General features: G+C 42.2%; 1 protein-coding gene across 1 annotated transcript in view; it reads left to right on the forward strand.

Annotated features, from left to right (window-relative positions):
* Positions 1-15903, forward strand: part of slc25a12 (solute carrier family 25 member 12) — a 42141-nt gene that overhangs the window by 4242 nt on the left and 21996 nt on the right. Inside the window, exon 3 of the mRNA XM_014140890.3 lies at positions 79-224. Within this exon, the coding sequence (XP_013996365.1) occupies positions 79-224 (146 nt within the window). The remainder of the gene's footprint in view (positions 1-78; positions 225-15903) is intronic.

Genomic DNA, 15903 nt, shown 5'->3' on the forward strand with positions numbered 1-15903 from the left:
ATAATTCTCAGGGTTATGATTGTTATAACAGTACAAGGAAGGAACCCAGTGGGACTCTGTCTGTCATAACCCCTCCAGCATGCCAGTGTGGTGGATGCAGATGGCGAGAAGTTGATGACCCCGGGGGACTTTGTGCAGAAATACCTGGGCCTGCACACACAGATCCACCACAACCCCAAAACTGTCCAGCTCATCGCAGGTGTAGCTGATACCACCAAGGACGGGTAAGGAGCTGCCAACATTCACCCTCTCTCTGTTGTCCTCCTCTTTGTTATCTTCGCACACCCTCTCTTCACCAAAAGATGGGTAAAGAGCTGCCTCCCTTCTCTCTCTGTTATCTCTCTTTTTCTGTGGAACAGTTGTTCAAGCTTCCTGCCTTGTCTCCTTCCTTTTCTATTTCTCTCTCTCCTGTGTCTCATTTCAATTCAAATGGCTTTATTTGCATTTATTTACAAATGTTTACATTGCCAAAGCAAATGAAATAGATAATAAGCAATAAAAAATGTATAGTAAACATTACACTCACAGAAGTACCAAAGGTATAGAGACATTTCAAACGTCATATTATGGCTATATGCAGTGTTGTAACAATGTGCAATGTGTTAAAGTACAAAAGGGAAATGCATATGGGTTGTATTTACAATGGCATTTGTTCTTCACTGGTTGCCCTTTTCTTGTGGCAACAGGTCACGAATCTTGAATCTGTCTTGTCTTGAGAGCCAGGTCTGCCTACAGCGGCCTCTCAATAACAAAGGCTATGCTCACTGAGTCTGTACACTGAGTCTGTGTACTCTCTGTTTATTGCCAAATAGCATTGTAGTTTACGCAGGTTTTTTTGTTAATTTTTTCCCAATGTGTCAAGTAATTATTTGGCAGCGATTACAGCCTCGAGACGCTTCAAGCTTGGCACACCTGTATTTGGGGAGTTTCTCCCATTCTTCTCTGCAGATCCTCTCAAGCTCTGTCAGGTTGGATGAGGAATGTCACTGCACTGCTATTTTCAGGTCTCTCCAGAGATGTTTGATCGGGTTCAAGTACGGGCTCTGGCTGGGCCACTCAAGGACATTCAAAGACTTGTCCCAAAGCCGCTCATGTGTTGTCTTGACTGTGTGCTTAGGGTCGTTGTCCTGTTGGAAGGTGAACCTTCACCCCAGTCTGAGGTCCTGAGCGCTCTGGAGAAGGTTTTCATTAAGGATCTCAATGTACATTGCTCCATTCATCTTTCCCTCAATCCTGACTAGTCTCCCAGTCCCTGCCTCTGAAATAGATCCCCACAGCATGATGCTGCCACCATCCGTAGGGATGGCATTGAAATCTAATTTTATTTGTCACATGCGCCGAATATAACAGGTGTAGACCTTACAGTGAAATGCTGAATATAACAGGTGTAGACCTTACAGTGAAATACTTACTTACAAGCCCTTAACCAACAATGCAGTTAATAAAAACCTTTAAAAAAGCATTAAAGAGCAGCAATAAATAACAATTGCGGGGCTATATACAGGGGTACCGGTACAATGTGTCAATGTGCGGGGGCACCAGTGTCGAGGTAATTATGTACATGTAGGTAGAGTCATCAAAATGTCTAAGCATAGATAATAACAGACAGTAGTAGTAGCAGCAGCGTGGGGGAGGGGAAATGCAAATAGTCTGGGTAGCCATTTGATTAGCTGTTCAGGAGTCTTGTGGCTTGGGGGTAGAAGCTGTTTAGAAGCCTCTTAGACCTAGACTTGGCGCTCCGGTACCGCTTGCCATGCGGTTGCAGAGAGAACAGTCTGACTAGGGTGGTTGTGGTCTTTGACAATTTTTAGGGCCTTTCTCTGACACCGCCTGGTATGGAAGTCCTGGATGGCAGAAAGCTTGGTGATGTACTGGGCCGTACGCACTACCCTCTGTAGTGCCTTGCGGTCGGAGGCTGAGCAGTTGCCATTCCAGGCAGTGATGCAACCTGTCAGGATGCTCTCGATGGTGCAGCTGTTAAACCTTTTGAGGATGCCATGCCAAATCTTTTCAGTCTCCTGAGGGGGAATAGGTTTTGTCGTGCCCTCTAAACGACTGTCTTGGTGTGCTTGGACCATGTTAGTTTGATGATGTGGACGCCAAGGAACTTGAAGCTCTCAACCTGCTCCACTACAGCCCTGTCGATGAGAATGGGGGCGTACTCGTTCCTCCTTTTCCTGTAGTCCACAATCATCTCCTTTGTCTTGATCACGTTGAAGGAGAGTTTGTTTTCCTTGCACCACATGGTCAGGTCTGACCACCTCCCTATAGGCTGTCTCGTCGGTGATTAGGCCTACCACTGTTGTCATCGGCAAACTTAATGATGGTGTTGGAGTTGTGCCTGGCCGTACAGTCATGAGTGAACAGGGAGTACAGGAGGGGACTGAGCACGCACCCCTGAGGGGCCCCTGTGTTGAGGATCAGCGTGGCAGATGTGTTGTTACCTACCTTCACCACCTGGGGGCGGCCAGTCAGGAAGTCCAGGATCCAGTTGCAGAGGGAGGTGTTTAGTCCCAGGGTCCTTAGCTTAACTTCTTGGGGCTATGTGGGACGCTAGCGTGCCACCCGTGGTGCACCCTATCAACAGCAGGTGCATTTCAAGAGCGGCAAATTTGAAACCAAATAAATGTCCAAATTCAAATTTTTCAAACATACAACTATCTTACACCCTTTGAAAGATAAACATCTCCTTAATCTAACCACGTTGTCCGATTTCAAAAAGGTTTTACGGCGAAAGCATAAAGTTAGATTATGTTAGGAGAGTACATTGACAATAGCTGTGTGTAATGTTTTGTCAATTCAAAGACAGGGTCACCAAAACCATAAAACCAGCTAAAATGATGCACTAACCTTTTACAATCTCCATCAGATGACACTCCTAGGACATTATGTTAGACAATGCATTTTTAGTTCTATCAAGTTCATATTTATATCCAAAAACAGCATTTTACTATGGCATTGATGTTGAGGAAATCGTTTTCCTCCAATAACCGGCAGTCAAGTCAGCACCACAAATTAAATAATTAAAATTAGAAAACATTGGTAAAATATTATATTGTCATTTAAAGAATTATAGATTTACATCTCTTGAACGCAATCAACTTGCCAGATTTAAAAATAACCTTACTGGGAAATCACACTTTGCAATAATCTGAGCACTGCGCCCAGAAAAATACGCTTTGCTATACAGACAAACGGCCATGTTGGAGAGATCTAAAATCGAAAATACTATGTAAATAATCCATTACCTTTGATTCTCTTCATCAGATGTCACTTCCCGGAGTCCCAGGTCCATAACGAATGTAGTTTTGTTCAAAAAAGCTCATCATTTATATCCAAAAAGATCCGTGTTGTTAGCACATGATCTAAGCCAGCCGGACTTCTCGTCATGAACGAGGGGAAAAAATATATTTACGTTCGTTCAAACATGTCAAACGTTGTATAGCATAAATCATTAGTGCCTTTTTTAACCAGAACATGAATAATATTCAAGGTGGATGAATGCATTCTCTTTTATAACGTATTGGAACGAGGGTACCCAACATGAACTCGCGCGCCAGAGTCTAATCGGCCATCACCGTTCCATGGCTCTTGTTCGGTCAGATCTCACAGTAAAAGACTCAAAACACTTTGTAAAGGCTGGTGACATCTAGTGGAAGCAATAGGAAGTGCCAAAACATTAATCAACCCCTGTGTGTTTCAATGGTATAGGCTTAAAGGTAATTCAACACATCAGGTATCCACTTCCTGTCAGAAAATGTCTCAGGGTTTTGCCTGCCAAATGAGTTCTGTTATACTCACAGACACCATTCAAACAGTTTTAGAAACATTAGGGTGTTTTCTATCCATATATAATAAGTATATGCATATTCTAGTTACTGGGTAGGATTAGTAACCAGATTAAATCGGGTACGTTTTTTTATCCAGCCGTGAAAATACTGCCCCCTAGCCCCAACAGGTTATTGTGCTTTGAGGGCACTATGTTGTTGAACGCTCAGCTGTAGTCAATGAATATCATTCTTACATAGGTGTTCCTTTTGTCCAGGTGGGAAAGGGCAGTGTGGAGTGCAATAGAGATTGCATCATCTGGGGATTTGCGGTATGCAAATTGGAGTGGGTCTAGGGCTTCTGGGATGATGGTGTTGATGTGAGCCATGACCAGCTTTTCAAAGCACTTCATTGCTACAGACGTGAGTGCTACGGGTCGGTAGTCATTTAGGCAGGTTACCTTAGTGTTCTTGGGCACAGGGACTATGGTGGTCTGCTTGAAACGTGTTGGTATTACAGACTCGGAGAGAGGTTGAAAATGTCAGTGAAGACACTTGCCAGTTGGTCAGCGCATGCTCTGAGTACACGTCCTGGTAATCCGTCTGTGAAATTTGACCTGTTTAAAGGTCTTACATCGGCTGTGGAGAGCGTGATCACACAGTCGTCCGGAACAGCTGATGCTCTCATGCATATTTCGTTGTTACTTGTTTAGCTTGTCTGGTAGGCTCGTGTCACTGCTCTTTTGAAAGCGGCAGCTCTAACCTTTTGCTCAGTGCGGATGCTGCCTGTAATCCATGGCTTCTGTTTGGGGTGTGTACGTACAGTCATTGTGGGGATGACGTCCTTGATGCGCTCATTGATGAAGCCAGTGACTGATGTGTTTTACTCCTCAATGCCATCGGAAGCATCTCGGAGCATATTCCAGTCTGTGCTAGCAAAACAGTCCTGTAGCTTAGCATCTGCTTCATCTGACCACTTTTTTTGTTGACCGAGTCACTGGTGCTTCCTGCTTTAATTTTTGCTTATAAGCAGGAATCAGGAGGATAGAGTTATGGTCAGATTTGCCAAATGGAGGGCAAAGGAGGGCTTTCTACGTGTCTGTGTGTGGAGTAAAGGTGGTCTAGAATTGTTTTTCCTCTGGGTGTACATTTTAACATGCTGATAGAAATGAGGTGAAACTGATTTAAGTTTCCCTGCATTAAAGTCTCCATCCACTAGCAGCGCCGCCTCTGCATTAGCATTTTCCTGTTTGCTTATGGCGGAATACAGCTCATTGAGTGCAGTTTTAGCGCCAGCCTCGGTCTGTGGTGGTATGTAGACATCTACGAAAAATACCAATGAACTCTCTAGGTAGATAGTGTGGTCTTCAGCTTATCATGAGATACTCTACCTCAGGCGAGCAAAACTTTGAGACTTCCGTGCACCAGCTGTTGTTTACATAAACGCATAGGCCCCCGCCTGTGTCTTCCCGGAGGCTGCTGTTCTCTCCTGCTGATAATGTATAACCCGCCAGCTGTATGTTCTTAATGTCGTCGTTCAGCCACGACTCGGTGAAACATAAGATAATACCGTTTTAATGTACTGTTGGTAGGATATACGTGCTTTCAGTTAGTCTCATTTATTTTCCAATGATTGAAGGTTAGCTTACAGAAGGCAAGGGCAGATTAGCCACTGGTCACATGATCCGCGAAATCTGTTTCCTTTTCCAGCGAATCATGGGGATCTGGGCCTGGTCGGGGGTCCATACTATATCCCTCGCGTCTCACTCATTGACGAACTCCTCGTCCAACTTGAGGTGCGTAATCCAAGTTCTGATGTCTAGAAGTTATTTTTGGTCATAAGAGACGGTAGCAGCAACATTATGTACAAAACAAGTTACGAACAACGCGAAAAGAAAGAAAATAACATGGTTGGTTGAGAGCCGATACGACGGCAGCCCTACCCTCCGACTGCCATCTTTCAGGAGATGAGCGGTGCCTGGTTTTCTCCAGACCTGACTCTTGGAGTTCAGGCCAAAGATTTTAATCTTGGTTTCATGAGACCAGAGAATCTTGTTTTCCATAATCTGAGAGTTCTTTAGGTGCCTTTTGGCAAACTCCAAGCGGGCTGTTGTGCTTTTTACAGAGTGGTTTCCATCTGGCCTGATTTGTGAAGCACTACGGAGATGGTTGTCCTTCAAGAAAAGGTATTCCCAAACTGGGGGTACGCGCAATGCCGTCAGGGGTACACCAAATAAAAATGTGATTCACATAATAAAAAAAATCTAATCTAATTTTCAAACGGGGGTATACATTTGGGTGAGGTTTTTTTCTTGCCTGAGTAGCCTCGTTTCACTGCCAAAAATACAATTAAACCATCCTGTTCAGCGAAATAACACAATGTCAAATACAGGTAGCATGGTCAAAAAATTAAATAATCCAATCACATTAACTATTACTCTCTCGTGGGAATTCCACTAATGGTCTGTATGTAGCCAAACGTAGCTGCTGCTCATGTTGGTATCTGTACTGAAGATGCAAAAGCCATGACAGGGAGACATAGTGGAGTGGTAATGCGCGTGCAAGCAGTTGCTCCCGACGCCACTTGTGTACACTGCAGCAACCACCGAGAGGCTCTTGCTGTCAAGGGAATGCCTGACTACTTGAAAGACTTTATGGACACTTACAGTAAAAATTGTTAACTTTGTTAATCTTACGACAACGATCCCGTAACCAGGACTGAGTTTGACAACAGCCAGTGAAAAATCAGAGCGCCAGATACAAAACCACAAATCTAATCATTTCAATTTCTCAAACATAGGACTATTTCACACCATTTTATAGATACACTTCTCCTGAATCAAACCGCGTTGTCCGATTTCAAAAAGGCTTTACAGCGAAAGCAAAACATTAGATTATGTTAGGAGAGTACATAGAATCAAATAACCACACAGCCATTTCCAAGCAACTAGCATGCATCACAAATACCCAAAACACAGCTAAATGAAGCACTAACCTTTGACGATCTTTATCAGATGACACTCCTAGGACATCATGTTACACTACATGCATTTTTTGTTCGATAAAGTTCATATTTATATCTAAAAACAGCATTTTACATTGGCGCGTGACGTTCAGAAAATATTTTCCCTCAAATACTGCCGGTGAATCAGCACTACAATTTACAAAAATACTCGTCATAAACGTTGATAAAATAATATACTGTCATTCGAAGAATTATAGATGAACATCTCCTTTATGTAACCGCATTGACAGATTTCAAAATAACTTTACTGGGAAAGCACACTTTACAATAATCTGAGTACTGCGCTCAGAAAAATACACTAGGCAATACAGAGAGCCGCCATTTTGGAGTTATCTAAAATATTAAATGGCATTAGAAATATTCACTTACCTTTAATAATCTTCATCAGAAGGCACTTCCAGGAATCCCAGGTCCACAATAAATGTTGTTTTGTTTGATAAATTATGGAGTTTATGTCCAAATAGCTCCTTGTTATTCACGCGTTCAGTTCAGCTACTCCAAATGTAGGAAGCGCGCCCAAAAGTTCACGATGAAAAGTAAAAAATCTATTTAGGTTCGTTCAAACATGTCAAACGTTGTAAAGCATCAATCTTTAGGGCCTTTAGAATGTGAAAATTCAGTAATATTCCAACCGGACGGTTCCAGTGTCTTGAAAAACGTTTTGGAACACAGCTACCCCTCGCATGAATGCGCGCCAATGAACTGATGTCCTTCCCTGGGTCTACAACTTCCCAGCCGCCTTGTTCCGTCTCTGTTCATCGTAGACGCCTCAAAGAACTTTCTAAAGACTGTTGACATCTAGTGGTTGCCTTAGGAAGTGCACAATGATTACTACGTCACTTTGTGTTAGATAGGCAATGACTTGAAAAGAGCCCACGCATCAGAACTCCACTTCCTGGTAGGATTTTTCGTCAGGTTTTTGCCTGCCATATGAGTTCTGTTATACTCAGACATCATTCAAACAGTTTTAGAAACTTCAGAGTGTTTTCTATCCAAATCCACTAATAATATGCAAATATTTGACTCTGGGCCCGAGTATTAGGCAGTTTACTCTGGGCACGCTTTTCATCCGAAAATGAAAATAATAATAATAATATCCATATCCTAGCTTCTGAGTTTGAGTAGGAGGCAGTTTAATATGGGCACGTATTTTTTCCGAAAGTGACAATACTGCCCCCTATGCGATTGTTGTTTTAATGCAAGGTCCTTGAACTCTTGTGTATTTTCTGCGCTATGCAATGATATGGGCAGCGACCATGTAACGCTTTTACAACATACAGAAGTGTGCTGGTTATCAAGGGGCAGAGTATTGACTGATTTTTTTGAATTGAGAGACGAGCTAGATTTTCTTTACTGACCATAATTTTCACTTGTCTTACCGCTTGCATGATGATACGTTTCTCACACGACTGGCCTATCTGGGGGATGTTTTTTCTCTCCTGAATGATCTGAATCTAGGATTACAGGGACAGCTATATTCAATGTGTCGGACAAAATTGAGGCTATGATTAAGAAGTTGGTGCTCTTCTGTCTGCATTAACAAGGACACAGGTCTTTCCATCATTGTATGATTTCTTTTTTTGTGTGCAAATGAACTCAAGCTTACGGACAATGTCAAATGTGATATAGTGAAGCACCTGAGTGAGTTGGGTGCGCAATTACGCAGGTACTTTCCTGAAATGGATGACACAAACAACTAGATTCGTTATCCCTTTCATGCCCTGCTTCCAGTTCACTTACCGATATCTGAACAAGAGAGCCTTATCGAAATTGCAACAAGCGGTTCTGTGAATTTTATTTAATCAGAAGCCACTGACAGATTTCTGGATTGGGTTGCGCTCAGAGTATCTTGCCTTGGCAAATCTTGCTGTTAAGACACTGATGCCCTTTACAACCACGTACCTATGTGAGAGTGGATTCTTGGCCCTCACTAGCATGACAACTAAATACAGGCACAGATTGTGTGTGGAAAATTATTTAAGACTCAGACTCTCTCCAATACAACCTAACATTGCAGAGTTATGTGCATCCGTTCAAGCACACACTTCTCATTAACCCGTGGTGAGTTATTCACCATTTTTGATGAACAAATAAGGTTTTATATGTAAGATGGCTAAATAAAGAGAAATTATTGATTATTAGTATATTGTTATTTGTGCCCTGGTTCTGTAAGAGCTCTTTGTCACTTCCCATGAGCTGGGTTGTGACAACTCACACTCATTTTTATGTTTAATAAATGTATTGTATAGTGTGTGTGTGTGTGTGTGTGTGTGGCAGGCTTACAATGATGTCAAAAAAACATTATTTGAGAGTGCGCTGACCCTGGTGTTAGAGGGGGTACGCAGCTGGAGGTTGAATGTTTGAAGGGGTATGGGACTATAAGAAGTTTGGGAACCACTGTTCAAGAACGTTCTCCCATTTCCACAGAGGAACTCTGGAGCTCTGTCATTGACCTTTGGGTTCTTGGTCACATCCCTGACCAAGGCCCTTATCCACTGATTGCTCAGTTTGGTCGGGCAGCCAGCCACTGTTCTTGGGGACCTTCAATGCTGCAACATTTTTTGGTACCCTTCACCAGATTTGTGCCTCGACTTAATCCTATCTCGGAGCTCTACGGACAATTCCTTCGACCTCTTGGCTTAGTTTTTGCTCTGACATTCACTGTCAACTTTGGGACCTTATATAGAAAGGTGTGTACCTTTCCAAATCATGTCCAATCAATTGAATTTACCACAGTTGGACTCCCAAGTTGTAGAAACATCTCAAGGATGATCAATGGAAACAGGATGCAGCTGAGCTCAATTTGTTGTCTCATAGCAAAGGGTCTGAATACTTATGTAAATGTATTTGTTTATTTTTAATAAATGTGCAAAAATGTCAAACCGGTTTTTGCTTTGTTATAATGGAGTATTGTGTGTGTGTGTGTGTGTAGATTTAATCAATTTTAGAATACAGCTGTAACGTGAGAAAGAGAAGGGGCTGAATACTTTCCGAATGCACTGTAATTGTATTGCTGTTTTGGGGGTCTGTTTGTGAACAGAGCCCCAGGACCAGCTTGCTTTGGGGACTTCTCTCCAGTTTCATCTCTGTAGGGATGGCTTTGTTATGGAAGGTTAGGGAATTGCTTCCTTTTAGGTGGTTGTAGAATTTATCTACTCTTATTTTTTTTATCTGCCTAATTCTGCTCTGCATACATTATTTGGTGTTTTTATGTTGTACAAGGAGGATGTTTTTTGCAGAATTCTGTGTGCAGCCTCAATTTGGTGTTTGTCCCATTTTTGTGAATTCTTGGTTGGTGAGCGGACCCCAGATATCACAACCATTAAAGTGCAACGGGTTCTATAACTGATTCAAGTATTTTAAGCCAGATCCTATTTTAAGCCAGATCCTAATTGGTATGTCATTTTGTTGCTTTTGATGGCGTATAAGGCTCTTCTTGCCTTGTCTCTCAGATCGTCCACAGCTTTTTGTGGTCCTGGAAACTGGACCTTTTTTGGAACACCATTATTTTTCTCTTGACGTTACCCTAGGATAGGGGGCGCCACAGCGCATTTTGGAAAAAATTTGTGCCCATTTTCAACGGCCTACTAATCAAACTCAGAAGCTAGGATATGCATATAATTAATACCTGTGGATAGAAAACACCCTAAAGTTTCTAAAACGGTTTGAATGGTGTCTGTGAGTATAACAGAACTCATATGGCAGTCAAAACCCCGAGACCGATTGAAACAGGAAGTGGAATTCTGAATTGTGGACTCAACTTCACGTCGTTGCCTATTAATCACAACGTGAGCTATCGTTCATTGAGCACTTCCTATTGCTTCCACAAGGTGTCGCCAGTCTTTACAAAGTGTTTTGAGCCTTCTACTGTCAACTCAGTGAATGAGACGCGTTGGAAATTGGTCACAGGGGGAGGGCCATCACCATTATGACGCTGGCGGCCCTGTCTACCCCCACCTTTGGAAACGTTTTGAAACACAATACAATCGTCCCCCTCGAATCTTATTGGCTCTCTTGTTGAAACAGGCCCTGAAGATTTATGTTATACAACGTTTGACATGTTTGAACGAACCTAAATGGGAAAAAAAATATATATTTCGAAACGGCTGTCCCGCGACCGGCAGAGCATTTGGATACAGCATTCAGACGCGCTAACAACAGCAAGCTAATGGAACATAAAGGATGGACTTTTTCGACCGAAAATACATCTGTTGTGGACCTGGGATTCCTGGAAGTGCTTTCTGATGAAGACAACTAAAGGTAAGCGATTATTGACAATATTATACAAGATTAGATGTGATATGCGATTGTTCCAAGATGGCGCCGAGCTCGGTTTACTAGCTAATTTTCTGAGTATCGCATCCCCTTTTATCGCTAAGTGTGATTACCCAGTAAAGTTATTTTTAAATCTGGTATGACAGGTGCTTTCAAGAGATATTCATCTATAAATCTTAGAATGACAATATTACATTTTTAAAAATGTTTTCGAATAGTAATTCAGTAAATTGTAGCACTGTTTCCCTGGATGCATTTGACGGGAAAATAGTTAGTCAACGTCAGACGCCGATGTAAAATGCTGTTTTCATATATAAATATGAACTTTATTGAACAAAAGATTGCATGCATTGTGTAACATGATGTCCTAGGTGTGTCATCTGATGAAGTTTGTAAAAGGTTAGTGCTGCATTTAGCTGTTTTTTGGTTATTTGTGATGCATGTGGTTGGTCGGAAAATGGCTATGTTGCTGCTTTTACGATGGACTCCTCTAACATAATCTAATGATTTGCTTTTCCTGTAAAACCTTTTTGAAATCGGACGACGTGGGTCGATTTAGGAGAGGTGTATCTATAAAACGATATGAGACAGTCCTATATTTGAAAAAATATATATATTAAATTTCGTTATGCTAATGTCGCTAGGAGTTTTCCCTGGATTTTGATCCCGCAGACGGGACGGGACGCTGGAGAGGTTAATGAGATTTACCATCAGGGCCCAGGTCTGACAGAATATGTGCAGAAGATCTAGGTGCTGCTGTAGGCCCTCCTTGGTTGTGGACAGAAACACCAGATCATCAGTAGACATTTGACTTCAGATTCTAGTTAGGGCGATCAAGTTTTTTTTTTATATATTTACATAAAAAAATAAAAAATAAAAAAATCATATATTTAACCAGGTAGGCTAGTTGAGAACAAGTTCTCATTTACAACTGCAACCTGGCCAAGATAAAGCAAAGCAGTGCGACACAAACAACAACACATGGAATAAACAAACATACAGTCAATAACACAATAGAGAAACTGTCTATATATGGTGTGTGCAAATGAGGTAAGGCAATAAATAGGCCATAGTGGCGAAATAATTACAATTTAGCAATTAAACACTGGAGTGATAGATGTGCAGAAGATGAATGTGCAAGTAGAGATACTGTGGTGCAAAGGAGCAAAAAAATTATAACAATAACAGTATGGGGATGGGGTGGTTGGATGGCCTATTTACAGATGGGCTATATACAGGTGCAGTGATCTGTGAGCTGCTCTGACAGCTGGTTCTTAAAGTTGTTTTATTTTTTCAATTCGTTCCAGTCATTGCCAGCAGAGAACTGGAAGTAAAGGTGGCCAAAGGAGGAATTGGCTTTGGGGGTGACCAGTGAAATATACCTGCTGGAGCGCGTGCTACGGGTGGGTGCTGCTATGGTGACCAGTGAGCTGAGATAAGGCGGTGCTTTACCTAGCAAAGACTTATAGATGACCTGGAGCCAGTGGGTTTGGCAACGAATATGAAGCGAGGGCCAGCCAACGAGAGCATACAGGTTGCAGTGGTGGGTAGTATATGGGGCTTTGGTTACAAAACGGATGGCACTGTGATAGACTGCATCCAATTTGCTGAGTAGAGTTTTGGAGGCTATTTTGTAAATGACATAGCCAAAGTCACGGATCGGTAGGATAGTCAGACTTTCGAAGGTATTTTTGGCAACATGAGTGAAGGATGCTTTGTTGCGAAATAGGAAGCCGATTCTAGATTTAACTTTGGATTGGAGATGCTTAATGTGGGTCTGGAAGGAGAGTTTACAGTCTAACCAGACACCTAGGTATTTGTAGTTGTCCACATATTCTAAGTCGGAACCGTCCAGAGTAGTGACGCTAGACGGGCGGGCAGGTGTGGGCAGCGATCGGTTGAAGAGCATGCATTTAGTTTTACTTGCATTTAAGAGCAGTTGGAGGCCACGGAAGGAGTGTTGTATGGCATTGAAGCTCGTCTGGAGGTTAGTTAACACAGTGTCCAACGAAGGGCCAGAAGTATACAGAATGGTGTCGTCTGCGTAGAGGTGGATCAGAGAAACACCAGCAGCAAGAGCGACATCATTGATGTATACAGAGAAAAGAGTCGGCCCGAGAATTGAACCCTGTGGCACCCCCATAGAGACTGCCAGAGGTCCGGACAACAGGCCCTCTGATTTGACACGCTGAACTCTGTGAAGTATTTGATATATTCAAGTTTGTTTTAGTGCGATATGAAAAATGCCTGTATCGCATGAATCCAGGTTTTGTTGTAACGTTTTACAAATGCAGAATCTCACTCTCTTCTCTGTCAGCCCAAAGTCTAATCATGTCCCAATTGCCTGACAACATGTGCACAGAGGTTATCCACCAATCACAATCCTAGACAGCCTTTCACAAATTGTAACCACACCGGAGAAGTGTAGTGGCGGTAAGAGTTCCACCAAAATGGAAAGTGAGGAAGCCAGCTCAGCCTCTTGTGAGGATGAAATCATCCCAAGAAGGGCAGGAATGTTTTTTTCAGAAATATGGAAATGTTTCGGGTTTAAGAGGTCTGATGTTCTCCAAACGAATGTCCTGTGCAAAATGTGTCAAAAGACAATTGCTACGAAAAGCAGCAGTACAACCAACCGCTTCCATCACCTGCAACTGAAGCACGCGGTGGAATGGGAGGAATGCGTGGAACTGCCGATTCCAGTCGCCCGATTCCCAAAACGTCTGCTAAAAGACAAACTACCATACCCAAATTATTTTCAAATGTAATCCCTTATGACAAGAAAAGTTTGAAGGAACGGATGCAGTGACCCATTACATAGCGAAAGATATGGTTCCAATCTTTACATTAGAAAAGCCAGGCTTTAAAAAGCTGCTAGGTACAATTGACCACAAATATCAGCTACCAAGCCGCAAGTATTTCACGGAGGCCGGGTGCTGCAGACTGTTCTAGTGCCCTCGCCAATTCATTGATATGTTGAAGAGGGTGGGGCTTAAGCTGCATCCCTGTCTCACCCCACGGCCCTGTGGGAAGAAATGTGTGTTTGTGTACATGGATTTTATAATGTCATATGTTTTTCCCCCAAAACCAGTTTCCATAAATTTTGAATAGCAGATCCTCATGCCAAATTGAGTTAAAAGCATTTTTTAAATCAAAGCATGAGAAGACTTTGCCTTTGTTTTGGTTTGTTTGTCAATTAGGGTGTGCAGGGTGAATATTTGTTCTCTCGTACAGTAATTTGGTTAAAAGCCAATTTGACATTTGCTCAGGACATTGTTTTCACTGAAGAAATGTAAAAGTCTGCTGTTAATGATAATGCAGAGGATTTTCCCAAGGTTGCTGTTGACACACATCCCACGGTAGTTATTGGGGTCAAATTTGTCTCCACTTTTGTGGCTTGGGGTGATCAGTCCTTGGTTCCAAATATTGGAGAATATGCCAGAGCCGAGGATGATGTTAGAGTTTAAGTACAGCCAATTGGAATTTGGGGGGTGTATATTTTATAATTTCATTTAGGATACCATCAACACCACAGGCCCTTTGGGGTTGGAGGGTTTGTCTCTCGCTTCCCCCCCCACTTCTCCACCGTGAGGCAATACAGAATATTGCAAATCCTCTGTTGATGACTGGGTTCTTTCTTGTCAATTGTTTCTATGAAGTTTTGTTTAAATTGCTCTGCCATTATTATTGTATGCGGTATTATTGGTTGGGGTACTCCTGGGCTGTGACATGTGTCTTAGCCAGTGGGGAGAGAAGATATCTGGCAAGCAGGCTACCGTCTCTTCGGCTGATGGAGTACTGCTACCAGACACACATCTATCCTATTTTTTTCCTTTCCGCAGGGTTAATACCTGCCTAATCTTTATCTTTACCCCTCTCTAACAATACCGCTACACAGACGCAAGCAGTTTCCAGGTAGCCTAGCGTCAGGTAGCCTAGCGTCAGGTAGCCTAGCGTCAGGTAGCCTAGCGTCAGGTAGCCTAGCGTCAGGTAGCCTAGCGGTTAGTGTTGGGTCAGTAACCAAAATGTTGCTGGTTCGAATACCAAAGCCAACAAGGTGAAACATCTGCCTGTGCCCTTGAGCAAAGCACTTTACCCTAATATTCTCCAGGGGGCACACTACTACGGCTGACCCTGTAAAACAACACATTTCACTGCACCTATCTGATGTAAAGTAGTTCCAGTCAAAAGTTTGGACACACCAGCTCTTTCAAGGGTTTTTCTTAATTTTTACTATTTTCTACATTGTAGAATAGAGGTTGACCGATTTTATGATTTTTCAACGCCGATACCGATTATTGGAGGACCCCAAAAAAAAGCCAATGACGATTTTTATATACGTATTTGTAATAATGACAATTACAACAATACTGAATGAACACTTGTTTTAATATAATAAATCAATAATCAATTTAGTCTCAAATAAATTCTGAAACATGTTCAATTTGGTTTAAATAATGCAAAAACAAAATGTTGGAGAAGAAAGTAAAAGTGCAATATGTGCCATGTAAAAAAGCTAACGTTTAAGTTCTTTGCTCAGAACATATGAAACCAGGTGATTCCTTTTTAACATGAGTCTTCAATATTCCCAGGTAAGAAGTTTTAGGTTCTAGTTATTATAGGACTAATTCTCTCTACCATTTTGGATTTCATATACCTTTGACTATTGGAATTTCTAATAGGTACTTTAGTATTGCCAGCCTAATCTCGGGAGTTGATAGGCTTGAAGTCATAAACAGCGCAATGCTTGAAGCACAGCGAAGAGCTGCTGGCAAATGCAGGAAAGTGCTGTTTGAATGAATGCTTACGAGCATGCTGCTGCCTACCACCATTCAGTCT

The sequence above is a fragment of the Salmo salar genome, chromosome 14 (genome assembly GCF_965601325.2).
Source record: "Salmo salar chromosome 14, fSalSal1, whole genome shotgun sequence".
Classification (NCBI taxonomy): domain Eukaryota; kingdom Metazoa; phylum Chordata; class Actinopteri; order Salmoniformes; family Salmonidae; genus Salmo; species Salmo salar.